Source organism: Schistocerca gregaria, chromosome 6 (assembly GCF_023897955.1).
Source record: "Schistocerca gregaria isolate iqSchGreg1 chromosome 6, iqSchGreg1.2, whole genome shotgun sequence".
NCBI lineage: Eukaryota > Metazoa > Arthropoda > Insecta > Orthoptera > Acrididae > Schistocerca > Schistocerca gregaria.
The window spans coordinates 144,574,134-144,593,206 of record NC_064925.1 but is presented as its reverse complement, the minus strand read 5'-3'; the positions used below and the strand labels follow the sequence as shown (position 1 = coordinate 144,593,206).

General features: G+C 43.8%; 1 protein-coding gene across 1 annotated transcript in view; it reads left to right on the top strand.

Moving 5' to 3' along the window:
- LOC126278471 (G-protein coupled receptor 54-like) overlaps positions 1-19,073 on the top strand; it is a 1,326,787-nt gene that overhangs the window by 1,246,495 nt on the left and 61,219 nt on the right. Inside the window, exon 4 of the mRNA XM_049978614.1 lies at positions 13,894-14,099. Within this exon, the coding sequence (XP_049834571.1) occupies positions 13,894-14,099 (206 nt within the window). The remainder of the gene's footprint in view (positions 1-13,893; positions 14,100-19,073) is intronic.

The following is a 19,073-nucleotide window of genomic DNA, read 5'->3' as shown; positions in this document are numbered from 1 at the left end:
ATCAGTGGCCTGGAATATGTAAACATGTTTGCTATTTAATTACATTTTTGTCACTGTACCTATAGGTTATAAACAGTTCTGGTGGTTGGTATTTCCTATTAAGTAGTAATGTTTTGAAGTGTACTTACAGATTGCGTGGACAATTTCCTACATATTACGCTCCTGTTGCATTTTTGGTGTTGTTCTTCTTCTTATGAATGCCAATTTGCGGTTTTTCTCCGCATTCCACAGCACTATGAACTGAACTCTTGTTTCATGCAATGTTTTCATTTATTGCCGAACTTACGAGTGTAATTATTGAAGTATCTGTGATCTGTTCGTGTATCCACAAACGCACACGCAAATGCATATACGAACAGATCACATATAGTTCAATAATTACACTCGAAATTTTGGCAATAACATTCGATCTTTGGCAAAAAGATTTGACAGTTAGCAACGGAAACGAGAACATTGCATTGAAAGAAGCGTTCAGTTCATATTGCTGTGGAATGTGGAAAAAACCGCAAATTGACATTCATAAGAAGAAGAACAACACCAAAAATGCAACGCGAGCGTAATATGTAAGAAATTGTCAACGCAACCTGTAAGTACAGTTCAAAACAATACTACTTAATAGGAAAAACCAACCACCAGAACTGTTTATAACCTATAGGCACAGTGACAAAAATTTAAATTAAACAACAAACATATGTACGTACTCCAGGCCACTAATGATGCCTTGCAGAAAATAAAGGCGAAACGCATATGACATTAAAACTGTGTTTTGTTCAGTTGCTGTCAGATGGTCCATAAGTAAAAATTATGAATATATATCGTAATATTACACGCAACTGAGGACGACAGGACTACAAAAGTTGACCATGTCAATACAGATATCTGTGGGATAGTATGTAGAACCTCCATGGTATGGTGACAGCGAATCATCAGTATCGGTGCAGCCGGAATGTGTGGGCCGGGATTACTGGCGACTGAATTTTGGGACCAGTCTTTCATCCGCGCCACCTAACAGGCCGGAACTATCGGCGTTTCTTGCGGGTGACTTTGCCTCCGCTGCTGGAAGAAGTGCCATTGATGATTCGAAGGGTTATGTGGCTGCTGCATGATGGTGACCTAGCCCACTTTTCCGTTAACGTCCGGACGCATCTCAACAGTGTCTTCCCTAGTCGCTGGATCGGACGATCGGGTCCAGCTGCATTGCCTGCTCGTTCAACGGATCTCAGTCCGTACGATTTCTGGTTATGGGTCCATATCAAATGTATCGTGTGTGCAGAGCCCATTCCAGATGTGGAGACACTGGAGCAGCGTATTCATGCTGCCTTTGTTCGGATGCACTCTGGCCGATGTGAACGTGTGAGACAGAACATGCTACTGCGTGCACGCGCAGGCGTTAAGGCACGTGGAACCATTTTCACCACATACTGTTAACTGCGGCTGCATGGTACAGCGTGTATTGGACCGCAGTCTCTATAACAATGTGCGGATGAATAAATAAATGGTCTCTACTTTGATTTTATCAAAAAAATGGTTCAATGGCTCTGAGCACTATGGGACTTAACATTGATGGTCATCAGTCCCCTAGAACTTAGAACTACTTAAACCTAACTAACCTAAGGACATCACACAACACCCAGCCATCACGAGGCAGAGAAAATCCCTGACCCCGCCGGGAATCTAACCCGGGAACCCGGGCGTGGGAAGCAAGAACGCTACCGCTAGACCACGAGATGCGGGCTGATTTTATCCATAATGGATAATAGGTCGTGGATGTGAATATCAATGCTAAAAAAATATATCGGCTCAACCACTTGTTTATAGTGTAAAACACTAAGATTGACGCGATTCGGAAGTCAGGCTTCCATCATCAGAAATATTAAAAAAGGTAGGAAGATTTTTCTGTTTAGCAAAAGTGACAAAAAGCAGATTACAGAGTACCTGACGGCTCAACACAAAAGTTTTGTCTCAAGTGCAGATAGTGTTGAGGATCAGTGGACAAAGTTCAAAACCATGGTACAATATGCGTTAGATGAGTATGTGCCAAGCAAGATCGTAAGAGATGGGAAAGAGCCACCGTGGTACAACAACCGAGTTAGAAAACTGCTGCGGAAGCAAAGGGAACTTCACAGCAAACATAAACATAGCCAAAGCCTTGCAGACAAACAAAAATTACGCGAAGCGAAATGTAGTGTGAGGAGGGCTATGCGAGAGGCTTTCAATGAATTCGAAAGTAAAGTTCTATGTACTGACTTGGCAGAAAATCCTAAGAAATTTTGGTCCTATGTCAAAGCGGTAGGTGGATCAAAACAAAATGTCCAGACACTCTGTGACCAAAATGGTACTGAAACAGAGGATGACAGACTAAAGGCCGAAATACTAAATGTCTTCTGCCAAAGCTGTTTCACAGAGGAAGACTGCACTGTCCTTCCTTCTCTATATTGTCGCACAGTTGACAAAATGGTAGATATCGAAGTAGACGACAGAGGGATAGAGAAACAATTAAAATCGCTCAAAAGAGGAAAGGCCGCTGGTCCTGATGGGATACCAGTTCTATTTTACACAGAGTACGCGAAGGAACTTGCCCCCCTTCTTGCAGCGGTGTACCGTAGGTCTCTAGAAGAGCGAAGCGTTCCAAAGGATTGGAAAAGGGCACAGTCATCCCCGTTTTCAAGAAGGGATGTCGAACAGATGTGCAGAACTATAGACCTATATCTCTAACGTCGATCAGTTGTAGAATTTTGGAACACGTATTATGTTCGAGTATAATGTCCTTTCTGGAGACTAGAAATCTACTCTGTAGGAATCAGCATGGGTTTCGAAAAAGACGATCGTGTGAAACCCAGCTCGCGCTATTCGTCCACGAGACTCAGAGGGCCTTAGACACGGGTTCACAGGTAGATGCCGTGTTTCTTGACTTCCGCAAGGCGTTTGACACAGTTCCCCACAGTCGTTTAATGAACAAAGTAAGAGCATACGGACTATCAGATCAATTGTGTGATTGGATTGAGGAGTTCCTAGATAACAGAACGCAGCATGTCATTCTCAATGGAGAGAAGTCTTCCGAAGTAAGAGTGATTTCTGGTGTGCCGCAGGGGAGTGTCATGGGACCGTTGCTATTCACAATATACATAAATGACCTGGTGGATGACATCGGAAGTTCACTGAGGCTTTTTGCAGATGATGCTGTTGTGTATCGAGAGGTTGCAACAATGGAAAATTGTACTGAAATGCAGGAGGATCTGCAGCGAATTGACGCATGGTGCACGGAATGGCAATTGAATCTCAATGTAGCGAAGTGTAATGTGATGCGAATACATAGAAAGATAGGTCCCTTATCATTTAGCTACAAAATAGCAGGTCAGCAACTGGAAGCAGTTAATTCCATAAATTATCTGGGAGTACGCATTAGGAGTGATTTAAAGTGGAATGATCATATAAAGTTGATCGTCGGTAAAGCAGATGCCAGACTGAGATTCATTGGAAGAATCCTAAGGAAATGCAGTCCGATAACAAAGGAAGTAGGTTACAGTACGCTTGTTCGCCCAATGCTTGAATACTGCTCAGCAGTGTGGGATCCGCACCAGGTAGGGTTGATAGAAGAGATAGAGAAGATCCAATGGAGAGCAGCGCGTTTCGTTACAGGATCATTTAGTAATTTCGAAAGCGTTACGGAGACGATAGATAAACTCCAGTGGAAGACTCTGCAGGAGAGACGCTCAGTAGCTCGGTACGGGCTTTTGTTAAAGTTTCGAGAACATACCTTCACCGAAGAGTCAAGCAGTATATTGCTCCCTCCTACGTATATCTCTCGAAGAGACCATGAGGATAAAATCAGAGAGATTGTAGCCGACACAGAAGCATACCGACAATCCTTCTTTCCACGTACAATACGAGACTGGAATAGAAGGGAGAACCGATAGAGGTACTCAGGGTACCCTCCGCCACACACCGTCAGGTGGCTTGCGGAGTACGGATGTAGATGTAGATGTAGATCAGAATAATAAAAAGTAAAAGAACCTGTTAAAACTCTCTTAAATGGAACCTGCACCAGGCACAATAAAATTGATAATAGAATTAAAACCTTGTGGCTACTTCCCTTGGAAGACACGGCTGCAACAAGGAAAGTGGCCACGATGTTTTAATTTTATTATCAGTTTTATTGTGCGTGGTGCATGTTCCATTTTAGCGCGTTTTAACAGGTTCTCTTACTTTTTATTATTCTGATGATGTAAGCCTGAATTCCAAAACGCGTTAATCTTAGTGTTTTACAGTATAAACAAATGCTTGAGCCGATATTTTTTTAACATAAAATGGTCTCTAGCATGGAAACCATGCATTATCGGACGGAAGTTCACTACACACTTTTTGTTCCGTATCCTCTCATCCATCAGTCCCTAGAGTTGTTCACGGTGGAAAAAATCACACTGCATAAAGAGAACAATATTGACTGCTAACAGATAAATAATTTTTTGTAAATAATAATGATTATGTCTAACAACTGTGTACTTTCTACGCGGATACATTCCACTAGTGCCCGACAACAGACCCAAGCGACGGGTTTCTGTTAAATGGGCAGGGGCGGAGGTGACGAGTCGAGTCTCCAGGCTTACGGAGACAGGAGTTCGGAGATGTCGTCATAGGACTCACCGGCGAGTTTAATGCGAGTGTATAGAGATCATTTCTAACCTCTACTCGAAACATTGGTTGTTTGTGAAGAAAGTGAAGTGAAACAAGATGCGGCCTAACAAACCAAAAAATTCTACTTTCTACAACCATATTCTCAAGGACGTGTTACAATACAACGCACGCTATGCCTAGAATTCCTCTGTCTGTCGCTGGTCCGGAAATGTTACAGACTTTTCCAGTCCCATGACTGGCTTGTGGTTTACCATCGTATACCACGCAAAGCGTGACCAGCGACCCATCTGTCGATGCATACTGCGGTGGGCATCCACCTGCACTGACATGAACACTATGTCAGTGTTGTTTTCTAGCCTGTGGATTCCTTCCCATCTTTGCATATAGACATATCGTCAGAGAGCGTGCTTAACGTGATCCAATGGTCTTCGTCCCGAAGGATTGCGTGTATGATCTCATGAACAATGTAATGTAATGTGTGTCTGGTGTTGGTATTTGTCCGCAGAAAATAACGATGTGTTCTGGCGTACCTTCTTCCCTAGAAGTGCATGTTGGTGTCTACTCCAGACCTATTCGCTTTAAGTGCGCTGGATAAGCGCCATGTCCCGTTAAGAAGTGGACCTTACCGCGTGTGGTATCGATTTGTTTGAGTTTTGGTCCCTCCCTTGCATCGGCAAATAATTGGTGTAGCCTGCCGCCCTTACTTGTGTCCCACTCACATTGCCATCTATCTATCCTCCAGTTTTTTAATTGGCGTGTCGTATCAGTTGGTACTTCAGTGATTTTTCGAACCTGGTCGTACCTTCTCACCTGAAGCTACTACATAGCCGCTCTATATCTCATCGTAATTCTGTTGGGGAGATTCTGAGCACCAGACAGAGTGATTCCACTGAGGTGCTGTCGAAAGCTCCCGATAGTCTAAGTGAGCCACTCCTTTGTCCTCGTCTGATGAGGGTCCGGTTTGTTGATAGGCTCAACCCGGGAGCCAATGTGTTGGAGGCGAAGCTAAGTACCTACACGAAGAGAGTGCAATGCTCTATATCCTTGTTACTGACAAGGGCAGTTCAAATTGTTCTTAATTTAGTTTTGCTAGTTTATGTAGTATTTTCTCTGCTTTATTTGTGACAATGCACATGTGTTCATGGAAATTTTGTTGTTCGTCTCTGTGTACCCCAAGACAGCATGTGGTGACTGCTCGTTTAGTTTTTCTGTCCCGTATTTTAAAATTAGGGTTTCTCTGGAGAGACCCTAAAAATAGAGTGTATGTTGTTTTGTTATCGGATGTCTTGAGTATGTTGTTGTGGCACCATTTTGTTGTTGCTTTGAGTGTTCCATTTGTTCTTCCTTCTAGCTGGAACCTATTAGTAGCAGACACTACAGCTACAATGTAGACTGTGGGTGCGACAACATCTGTCATTACTGTTCCCTCTAGTTGCTACACGAGAGGCTCAGTAGTGATGTCCCAAAAGATGGGGCCATAGATCGAAACTTTGGGACAGATTTTGTAACTCGTTTGATTACTTTTCGGTCGTCCGTCTGCCATTCGACCACTTTGTTGTTACAGTAGTCTAGTGGACTGTTGTATGATGTTTCGAGTACCTCCAGTTGTCTGAGTCTCTTGAACACTGCGAGCCACCAGTGATGATCAAAGGCACCCGCAATGTCGATCATAATTCTCAGTGCATACTTAGCCGTGGTGTTGTTGGTAATTTGTAAAGCTCGGTCGATGGCCTCTTTAATCGACTTTCTCTTTCCGAAGCCGAATTGGTGTTGGCTTAAGCCATGGAGAGCTCCATGATCCTGCAAATGCCTGTCCAAGATATTTTCCTGAACTTGTAGCAGGTCAGGATCATAGAATGCAATCAATATCAGGAATATATATATATATATATATATATATATATATATATATATATATATATATGGAAACGGTTTTGGAAGCTTGCAAAATACCAAAACACTATGCTTGGCTTGTGCTAAGGCACGTCAATACAAGTATTCGGGTGGCTTTTCTCGAGTGGAATGAAGGAGATGAACAATGTGTGGAAATCACAAAGAGGATGTGAATCGTGCTGAAATATATTTTTAATCAGGAGCCGGCCGGCAGGAGCGAGGCAGGTGGTGTTACGGGCAAGTTAGACAAACAACTGTAGGCCTTTGCGCCCAGCGAGAGCAATGTAGTATTTATAGTAACCAGTGGAGGCAAGTTTTCCGCTAGTCGTACGATCCATGCCGTCAGATATTCATATCATTGTTTACATTGTCTATAGTACATCGTAGTTCCAGGTAGGTTTTGAATGCATTTCCTTGATTTCATTTTATCTATAAATGTATTTATTGTTGGTCTTCTTATAGACATACGACAATATAATCTTAATTACGACACTATATATTTTTAAAATCATATCGTTAGTGTCTTAGATTTATAGACTTTGGAAATGCTTCTAAAATGATTAATAGATGACCCAAATTATAAGTAATTTTTTTAATTATTAATGTGACCCAAAAATTTTTAATCAGCTCTCATCAATAATGCAATATTAATGAACACAAGTTTTTTCTATGGAGAGAGAGAGAGAGTAATTTTCCTGCTTAGTAATAAACAAAAATACTTAATGAGACAGCAATATTTAAAGATTTGCTTAATTTTAACTGAAGATGCTGAATGCAGTCGTGAAGTAAGTTAAGTTAGCCTCTTGCCTAGATGCAGAGAGGTAAGCAGCGCGGCCACTGCTGTTCAGAGCATGAGAGAGGGGAATGTTTTATTCCTTGCCTTTCAGTACTCACGACTAACGGGCGTGGGCAACTCGTACCGATAATCTGTTACGGCGTAGATTTTGACACGCAAGTAACATGGATTCGTGACTGCGCATTACAGGAAAGATTATCTACAAATGAGGTACTTACACTATGTGATCAAAAGTATCCAGACACCCCCCCAGAAACATACGTTTTTCGTTTAAGGTGCATTGTGCTGCCGCATACTGCCAGGTACTGCATATCAACGACCTCAGTAGTCATTAGGCACCGTGAGAGAGCAGAATGGGGCGTTCTGCGGAACTCACGAACTTCTAACGTGCTCAGGTGATTGGGTGTCACTTGTGTGAGACGTCTGTACATGATAGTCCCACACTCCTAAACATCCCTTGGCCCACTGTTTCCGTTGTGATAGTAAAGTGGAAATATGAAGGGACACGTGCAGCACAAAAGCGTACAGGCCAATCTCGCCTGTTGACTGACAGAGACCGCCAACAGTTGAACAGAGTCGTAATGTGTAATAAGCAGACATCTATCCAGACCATCACGCAGGAATTCCAAACTGCAAGTACTGTGACAGTTAGGCGGGAGGTGAGGAAACTTTGATTTCATGGTCGAGAGGCTGGTCGTAAGCCACACATCAAGCCGGTAAACGCGAAATGACACCTCACTTGATGATGTAAGGAGCGTAAACACTGGACGATTGAACAGTGGAAAAACGTTGTGTGGGGTGACGAATCACGGTACACACCGTACACAATGTGGCGATCCGATGGCAGGGTGTGGGTATGGCGAATGCTCGGTGAACATCATCTGCCAGCGTGTGTAGTGCCAAAAGTACAATTCGGAGGCGGTGGTGTTACGGTGTGATCTTGTTTTTCATGGAGGGGGATTGCAACCCCGCGTTGTTTTGAGTGGCACTATCACAGGACAGGACTACACTGATGCTTTAAGCACCTTCTTGCTTCCCACTATTGAGCAGCAATTCGGGGATGGCGATCGCATGATCCAACACGGTCGAGCACCTGTTCACCTGTGGTGGAGTGTTTACACGACAATATCATGCCTGTCATGGACTGGTCTGCAGAGAGTCCTCACCTGAATCCTATAGAACACCTTTGGGATGTTTTGGAACGCCGACTTAGTGCCCGGCCTCACCGATTGACATCGATACCTCTCCTCAGTGCAACACTCTGTTTAATATGGGCTGCGATTACCCAATAAACCTTCCAGCACCTGATTGAACGTGTGCCTCCGAGAGAGGAAGCTATCATCAAGGCTAAGGGTGCGCCAACACCGAACTGAAATCCAGCACTGCCGACGGAGGGTTCCGCGAACTTATAAGTAATTTTCAGCCACGTCTCCGGATAATTTTGATCACACAGTTTATTTGTAACAAGAAACACGAAATTAAGGAAGTTGTAATACAACGCAGAGAGCAAAAGAAAATGACATTCGAAACATTCATTAAGCACTTGTGATTAAGTCTTATACTGAGTAATGCCTTTAAACAAATGTGCGGTACTGTCATCCACTCACACAGAAAACTCATGATATTTCATAAGACGATTACAATATCACAGCTTTGGTGTCGTTAAGAGGTCATTAATCTGAAACAGAGAGTATTCGACACGAAGTGTTGCAAATCGTGTCGACGTTTGACGATGAGTACTTGGGGACTGTAGCTAGTCTACTGGGGACTCATTAAATATTAATTCATGCTGTTTTTGAATTAATAATAACATCTGTCAGAGGGTCCGCCCCACAACGGTAGTGTATATGCTCTCGAGAAAACATTTTGGATGACCACTGTTCTAGAACATTCAATATTGACTTGGAATACAACTTGGTTTTAACGGTGAGTTCTGCGAATTAGTAATGGTAGAGAAAGAGCTCTACAGAAACAAATACGCAAGGAATTGTTGTGTGAGTGAACAATTTTAGCAATAAAAAAAGGAAGTTACCTTAGAGAGATCCGCTTCAGATGTACTAACATTTATTGATACCACTATTGGTTCCGATATTTTAATATCCCATCTTCAGCTGTATGAAGTTATAGTATTTGGTAATACATAACATGCGGTCGGACCAGTCAGTATAAGAGTTCCAATCATTGCATGTTGGCGGAAATTTTCCTCCACGGATCTCTGTACATTATCATGCATCTCAGTTGCGGATGTCCTACGTACCAAATCTTGTGCAAAAAGTAGAAGCATTTTGACAAATTTCTACCGAAGCCACGACTATTTTGAGATTGTGCTGCTGCCTGTGAATACTTTGACTGAACCCACCACTGTGAACACCTCATACTCTGAAATGTCCGGTACACAGTCTAGCTCAAGATCTACATCTTGACTCAGCAATCCACCTTACGGTCATTTTTCCCATTTCCTGTCCCAATCGTGAATGTTTCGCGGGAAGAATAATTGGTGCTAAGCCTCCGTGTTAACTCGAACACTTCTAATTTTTCATTCCAGGAACGTAAACCCTCAGAATGTCAACAGGAAACCACGCCGTGATGCACAACAGCTCTCTTGTAGCGTTTCCAAACGTTGAGCTTCAAACAGCCGCAAGATATTTTAGAAAAAGCATTTTAACCATCAGCTGTTTATTTGTCCTAACACTCATTTATTGGTTTCGGTTAGTAACCATCATACAGGATGTTGGTTGGTTGGTTTGAGGGATACAGGGACCAAACTACAGGGTCATCAGTCCCTTGTTCCTGACGCAAACAAGGCTGCTCAGCGTGAAACAACTCAAAAAAACGGCTGGGAAAGTAAAAGAGGGAAAAGGAATGTGTAACCACACGAAAAAAGAAACGAATGACATGAACAAAAAACGAGGAAAACATACACCATGAGGAAAAGTAGAAAAATGCACTAAAAAACAGCGCAAATGGTCAGGGCTGGCTGATCACAAGAATACAAAGTGGATGAGCCAGCCATTCTGCAACACACTAAACTATCCACCACAAAAAGGCAAGGTGGGACGAACACATTCAGGGAAAAGACGAACACAAAGGCAAAATAATGCAAACAAAGGTTGAGGAATCGTCCCCCAACCCTGAAGGTAAGTGCTGGGAAGGTTAAAAGTTCGCCGTAAAGCGGCTACAATTGGGCAGTCCAGCAAGTTTTGGAGGACAGTGAGAAGGGAGCCACAGCGACATCGAGGTGGGGCCTCGCGACGGAGAAAGTAGCCATGTGTTAGCCACGTATGGCCAATGCGGAGCCGGCAAAGGACAACTGATTCCCTGTGAGAGGCTCGCATGGATGACCGCCACACGTTCGGCTTCTCCTTGATAGAACGGAGTCTATTTGGTGTTCTCAGCGTGCGCCATTCAGTATTCCAGATCGCGAAAACTTTTCAGTTGAAGACTGGTCGCAAATCGGTCTCCGGGAGGCCAATCTCCAGAGATGACTTCCTTGCGGCCTGTTTGGCCGGGCGGTCAACGTGTTCAGTGCCCGGTATCCCGACATGGCCTGGGGTCCAAATAAAGGTCACTGCACCCAGGGTGTCTACCAACGTAAACATTAAAAAAATTATGGAAGTACAATGCATACAAAAATAGCAAAACTCAACGAATGTATAGCTACAGATTTACATTTTCAAGAAATTAGTTAAAAGCATCCCATTTTCGTTTGCAGCTGACCTGCATCTAAATTATCCACTGAAATTGTACTAATACTTGACAAAATTTGTCTTAAAATACTGACAGTCATGTTGTTGTTGTGGTCTTCAGTCCTGAGACTAGTTTGATGCAGCTCTCCATGCCATTCTATCCTGTGCAAGCTTCTTCATCTCCCAGTACCTACTGCAACCTGCGTCCTTCTGAATCTGCTAAGTGTATTCATCTCTTGGTCTCCATCTACGATTTTCACCCTACACGCTGTCCTCCAACACTAAATTGGTGGTCCCTTGATGCCTTAGAACATGTCCTACCAACTGATCCCTTCTTCTAGTCGTGTTGTGCCACAGACTCCCCAATTCTATTCAATACGTCCTCATTAGTTATGTGATATACCCATCTAATCTTCAGCATTCTTCTGTAGCACCACATTTGAAAGCTTCTGTTTTCTTCTTGTCCAAACTATTTATCGTCCTTGTTTCACTTCCATACACAGATACACTCCATACAAATACTTTCAGAAACAACTCCCTGACGCTTAAACCTATACTCGATGTTAACAAATTTCTCTTCTTCAAAACGCTTTCCTTGCCATTGCTAGTCTACATTTTATATTTTCTCTACTTCGACCATCATCAGTTATTTTGCTCTCCAAACAACAAAACTCCTTTACTACTTTAAATGTCTCATTTCCTTATCTAATTCCCACAGAATCACCCGACTTAATTCGGCTACAATCCATTATCCTCGTTTTGTTTTTGTTGATGTTCATCTTATATCCTCCTTTCGAGACACTGTCCATTCCGTTCAACTGCTCTTCCAAGTCTTTTGGTGTCTCTGACACAATTACAATGTCATTAGTGAACCTCAACGTTTTTATTTCTTCCCCATGGATTCTAATACCCACTCCGAATTTTTCTTTTGCTTCCTTTACTGCTTTCTCAATATACAGATTGAATAACATCGGGGAGAGGCTACAACCCTGTCTCACTTCCTTCCCAACCACTGCTTCCCGTTCATGTTCCTCGACTCATAATTTCCATCTGGTTTCTGCACAAACTATAAATATCCTTTCGCTCCCTGTATTTTACCCCTGCCACCTTTAGAATTTGAAAGAGTGTATTCGAGTCAACATTGCCAGAAGCTTTCTCAAAGTCGGTAAATGAAGGAACGTACGTTTGCCTTTTTTTAATCTATCTTCTAAGAGAAGCCGTAGGGTCAGTATTGCCTGACAGCCATGTCTCTTGTGAAATAGACAGACATCACAGGAAAAACGGGACGAGCACTTAAACTGGAAGAAACCCTCGGCATTCAAGTTATATCAAAGATAGTACAGTTGTACTGAATAGGTAACAATAATAACATACTTTTGTATCAGTGGTTAAGTGAAAGAACAGAATATCTTTATCAATATCTGTGACCGAACGTAAACAAAAACAGAGAATTATTAATACAGAAAGTATAATTATGGCATACCACTGACATGTATTTCTACGTTGGAAATGTAGAAACAGCATAGTATCATGAAAAACGTCATTGGAAAGTTGTAGCGTCTGGAGTTGGCTGAGAATCTCCGCGAAACTTCCGTGCTTGCCTTCTTGAAGTGCTCTCAGGTCTGATCAGTGATGAGTTTTGTAATCCACCTCGAGAATCAGCACGGCTTTAGAAACCATCGCTCCTGCAAAACGCAACTCGCCCTTTTTTTTATGATATCTTTCGAACCATGGATGAAGGGTATAACACGGATGCCGTATTCCTTGACTTCCGGAAAGCGTTTAACTCGGTACCACAATGCAGACTCTTAACTAAGGTACGAGCATATGGGATTGGTTCCCAAGTATGTGAGAGGGTCGAATACTTCTTAAGTAATAGAACCCAGTACGTTGTCCTCGATGATGAGTGATCATCGGAGGTGAGGGTATCATCTGGAGTGACCCAGGAAAGTGTGGTAGGTCCGCTGTTGTTTTCTATCTACATAAATGATCTTTTCGATAGGGTGGATAGCAATGTGCGGCTGTTTGCTGATGATGCTGTGGTGTACGGGAAGGTGTCGTCGTTTAGTGACTGTAGGAGGATACAAGATGACTTGGACAGGATTTGTGATTGTTGTAAAGAATGGCAGCTAACACTAAATATAGATAAATGTAAATTAATACAGATGAATAGGAAAAAAGTGTCCAGTAATGTTTGAATACTCCATTAGTAGCGTACTGCTTGACACAGTCACGTCGATTAAATATTTGGGTGTAACATTGCAGAGCGATATGAAGTGGGACAAGCATCTATTGACAGTTGTGGGGAAGGCGGATAGTCGTCTTCGGTTCATTGGTAGAATTTTGGAAAGATGTGGTTTATCTGTAAAAGAGACCGCTTATAAAACACTAATAGGACCTACTCTTGAGTACTGCTCGAGCGTTTGGGAACCCTATGAGGTCGGATTGAGGGAGGGGTAGAAGCAATTCACAGGCGGGCTGCTAGATTTGTTACTGGTAGGTTTGATCACCATGCGAATGTTACGGAAATGCTTCGGGAACTCGGGTGGGGGTCTCAAGAGGAAAGGAGCCGATCTTTCCGTGAATCGCTACTGAGGAAAGGTAGAGACCCTGCATTTGAGGCTGACTGCAGTACAGTTTTACTGCCGCCAACTTACATTTCGCGGTAAGACCACAAAGATAAGAGATTAGGGCTCGTACAGAGGCACATAGGCAGTCATTTTTTCCTCGTTCTGTTTGGGAGTGGAACGGGGAGAGAGGATGCTAGTTGTGGTAGGAGGTACCCTCCGAGAGCACAGTATGTTGGACTGCGGAGTATGTATGTAGATGTAGATGTAGAGAGCCCAGCTCGTGCCTCACGACACTGTTCCTCGGTGTGCGCAGATCCACCTGCCGGTGGGGCTGAAGGTGCAGGCGTTCTGGTGCGTGCGCGACTGGGAGCACGAGGCGCTGTGGCGGCTGCACGAGCTGTACATGCTGGTACTCATCCTGGTGGTGCCCACGTGCATCATGGCGGCCGCCTACACCTCCATCTGCTGGGAGGTGTGGCACGTCATGCAGCGCCGCTGCGACATGACCGCCGGACACAGGTGGGTGCTGCAACCGCTCAGTGTCACCCCTCGATCGGCGTCAACACTCGTGGTGTCACTCGCCTTCATACATGGCAATAGACGCTTGAAAATTCGTGACGCTAGCTCAATGGTCGTCAATTGATTTAAATGTACACTCCTGGAAATTGAAATAAGAACACCGTGAATTCATTGTCCCAGGAAGGGGAAACTATATTGACACATTCCTGGGGTCAGATACATCACATGATCACACTGACAGAACCACACGCACATAGACACAGGCAACAGAGCATGCACAATGTCGGCACTAGTACAGTGTATATCCACTTTTCGCAGCAATGCAGGCTGCTATTCTCCCATGGAGACGATCGTAGAGATGCTGGATGTAGTCCTGTGGAACGGCTTGCCATGCCATTTCCACCTGGCGCCTCAGTTGGACCAGCGTTCGTGCTGGACGTGCAGACCGCGTGAGACGACGCTTCATCCAGTCCCAAACATGCTCAATGGGGGACAGATCCGGAGATCTTGCTGGCCAGGGTAGTTGACTTACACCTTCTAGAGCACGTTGGGCGGCACGGGATACATGCGGACGTGCATTGTCCTGTTGGAACAGCAAGTTCGCTTGCCGGTCTAGGAATGGTAGAACGATGGGTTCGATGACGGTTTGGATGTACCGTGCACTACTCAGTGTCCCCTCGACCATCACCAGAGGTGTACGGCCAGTGTAGGAGATCGCTCCCCACGCCATGATGCCGGGTGTTGGCCCTGTGTGCCTCGGTCGTATGATTGTGGCGCTCAGCTGCACGGCGCCAAACACGCATACGACCATCATTGGCACCAAGGCAGAAGCGACTCTCATCGCTGAAGACGACACGTCTCCATTCGTCCCTCCATTCACGCCTGTCGCGACACCACTGGAGGCGGGCTGCACGATGTTGGGGCGTGAGCTGAGAAAAAAACTGATACATTATTTTCTGCGCAACCGTGGTACTTTCCAACAATGTTATATGTCATTATTTCGTTCACGCCGAATAGATTGGGCCATTTAGCAAATTTAATTAAAAGTTTTTTTACCCTATCCACTCTGGTCGCTAAATACCGTGATCGTGAGTGAAATTAGCAATCTACAGCCACTTACTTTATAACAGTTTGTGTATGACAAAACTTTTCGACCCAGTGTAGGTTCGTCCTTAAGTGCTGGGCATTTACCGGTACTCAATATTTTGTAGCAGCTACAGCTGCAGCACAGATATCGTAGAGACATCATATAAATGCATAAGCTGTAAATATGGCTCCTTAAAACGCTTCATTATATAATTGCGTATATCACAGGCCTACATGTCATCTCCACGATCCCAGTGAAGAAAGAATGTCTAGAACGTTAGGTGGAGGGAAAATAAACGGTTTCAAATGATAATTAATAAAGCAACTGGTCGTGGTTTCGTCACCCAAAATGCACTTCGCTTTACTTCTTTTGCTGTCGTCGGTATTTAGAGCATGCTCGTATTAAGGGGCTTGAATTGGTCTTGTCTTCAATAACACAGGGAGTAACCGTTATAAGTGTAGATGTCGCAGGTTCGAATCCTGCCTCTGGCATGGATGTGTGTAATGTCCTTAGGTTAGTTAGGTTTGAGTAGTTCTAAGTTCTAGGGGACTGATGACCTCAGATGTTAAGTCCCATAGTGCTCAGAGCCATTTGAACCGTTTTTGTAGATATTTGTACTGGTGACTGAACAACATTACATATGCATTTACGTCATCTGCAGACTAATACTTGTAGTTAGCATCAATCGTATGTTTTTAGGCTGGTTAGTATCTCCAAATAAATACGTCAAGAGCAAACCAATAGTAAATTTTTTCCCATGGATAGCAGGTCAGGTATTGAAGTGTGGACGCATGGAGACAAATGGTGATGATGATGATGATGATGTTTGGTCTGGGGGGCGCTCAACTGCGTGGTCATCAGCGCCCTTACAAAGTCCCAATTTTTACATAGTCCAATTTTTTACACAGTCCAGTCTAGCCACTGTGGTGAAAGATGGTGATGAAATGATGAGGACAACACAGACACCCAGTCCACGGGTAAAAAAATTTCCCAACCCGGCTGGGAATCGAACCCGGGACCAGTGATTCAGAGGCAGGAGCATGGACGAAAAACGGTTAGTCTGTACTCATAGTTGTATTCCACTGCGCGGTCCTTGTACTGCCATACAGAAAACATCAGGTCGTAAAGAGTGTGGTGTGTCTGTGGGAAGACTGTTCCATACAGAGAAAAAACAGTCAACACACTGAAGTGTGTACATGTTAAGGTCTCACATACAAAAGTCTCTTCACTTATACCCGTTGCATCCTGTATAATCATAGATGCGAAAGCTTAAAAATTCTGAAGTGAGGAGTAGGATGAAATCCAAGTACTAACCTCGATCGTTCAGGCAAGTTTTTATGCCATATACTCGTTCCTTATCTGTCAAAACATGCTTACTTTCACGGAAACAATTGTATGTGGGCCTAAATTCGAAATTTTGTTTTTGAGGTTACGTCCCATTTTTAGTCCTCCTGTTTTTATTACTGTCTTTCCGAAACGTGACAATAATTCCTTGAAATTTACCTTCTGTATCCTTCTTTCTCAATGTGTAGCTGTTTTATAGTCTGTATACTAGTACGTGCCATTTGGACGAAGCAAAACACACCTCAGTTTAGATATTTATTGAGGTATAAATACAATCGTAAAATACTATGTGTACAGACGCGCGGAGCGGCTGCTCGGTTCGTGGCGTCATGTCACGGGGTGAGCGGGCCCTCCCGCCGGAGGTTTGAGTCCTTACTCGGGCATGGGTGTGTGTGTGTTGTTCTTAGCGTAAGTTAGTTTAAGTTACTTTAAGTAGTGTGTAAGTCTATGGACCGATGACCTAAGCAGTTTGGTCCCTTACGATTTCACACACATTTGAACATTTTGAGCTATGTGTACAAAATTTTTGCGTGTGTATAGGAGATGAAAAGAAAACCCATTCTTATATGAAAAAATGTCACGAGTGCACGTCTTTGTCGACAGGGTCCAATGAAAGATTGGACGTGATATTCAGAGGCAGCGTTCCAACTGTCAAGTGGTGAATACTGTTTTAGGTGTGTTGGTAACTTCCTATGTCCTTCTTTTTGTGCCTTTCTGTTTACGCAATACCGATCGCCACTCCATAAGTGCTGGTTGCCCGTTTGACTGAAGCCGCAGCCATAATTCGTCAGATACATGGCTGTTTTAAGCGTCTTAGACAATCAGGTGCCAGTTAGACAATCAAGTAAATGGACGACGTTTTCAGCAACATCTCTAAAGCAATACACATCAAGGGCAGTTTGGATACAGTTTCGAACATCACTTGCGTTAAAACATTCATGGACCCTAGCTGCGAAACGGTTTACGTGTGACATATTGTCGCATTATAAGTTATTTGTTTTTATTTCCTCTGAACACTGAAATTTTGCATATTTTTTTTTTCTTTTTTACATCCTGGATATCAGTATCAATTTGCGATGTACTTTCATTCGCTGAAAAGCACTTGAAGACGTGTCAGCTTCAGGGGTCCCAAATGGTTAGGGTTTCATTAATCTCTCACGGATACTAAAAAGTGGAGACCAACATGGCTGGAAGAACGATGAACATTTAGGTTAAAGTAAATAATTTTTTTTCTTAGACCCTAGTAGAGGTACAGCCAACGTTCAAACGAAACTCTGCAGGGCACCTTATGATTTTGTGGACGCATATACCAATCTTTGACCAGAGAAGCTGTGAAAGACCTCCCCTCAGAAGTTGACCACAGTTATTGGTAATATTACGCGAGGAGCGGAACGGCTACAGGGAAGTAAGGGCCTTCGCCAACAGGCAAATGTCAATTGTACGGCAGCGGCACTAGAAGTTGGACGCAGGTGCAGCTGATAGGCACAGGTAAGTTTTGGACTAGTGTGAGCTGCCGGTATATCTCCCCACTCAGAGTTATGAAGCTAGCTCAGCTGTTCAAAATATCGCGGAAATACGATATCGTAGTGCCTGTGTTGTTAAGAAGTACGAAGCAATGTTCTTTTGTACATGCACGCGCCGGCCAGAGTGGCCTTGCGGTTCTAGGCGCTACAGCCTGGAACCGCGCGACCGCTACGGTCGCAGGCTCGAATCCTGCCTCGGACATCGATGTGTGTGATGTCCTTAGGTTAGTTAGGTTTAAGTAGTTCCAAGTTATAGGGGATTTATGACCTCAGCAGTAGAGTCCCATAGTGCTCAGAGCCATTTGAACAATTCATTTTACATGAACTCCCGAAGGAAAAGCCGCTACGGCAACGACAGCCGTCATGAAATACATGAAATAGTTTCTTAATTGGAATATGAACAACCGTCAGATGTTCAAAGGAATGATGGGAATGAAAATTTGTGCCAGACCGGCACTTGAACCCGGATCTCCCATTTTACGCGAGCGGACAGCTTAACCACTTTGGCTATCCGTGCACGGCTCAAGGCCAGACGTAAATATCCACATGTTACCGGTCATGCATCACAGCCTGCACTCTGTACACGTTATGTAATTCACGTACAGAGATAAATGCGATATCGCATCGCCTGTATTGTTAAGAAGTACGATTTAATATTCGTCTGTACATGCACGCAAGTGTACCAGTTCAGATTGTGATGCATGAATGACGACATGTGGATGTTTGGGTCTGGCATGGATAACCAAAGAGGTTAATGCGACCGCTCGCGTAAAGCGGGAAAACGGGATTGAGCCCCAGTCCAGCTCAAATTTTCCCTATCGTCATTCTATTTACAGTTCAAATGGCTCCAAGCACTATGGGACTTTACATCTGAGGTCATCAGTCCCCTATAACTTAGAACTACTTAAACCTAACTAACCTAAGGACATCACATACATCCAAGCCCGAGACAGGATTCGAAGCTACGACCGTAGCGGTCGCGCGTTTCCCAACTGAAGCGCCTAGAACAGCTCGGCCACA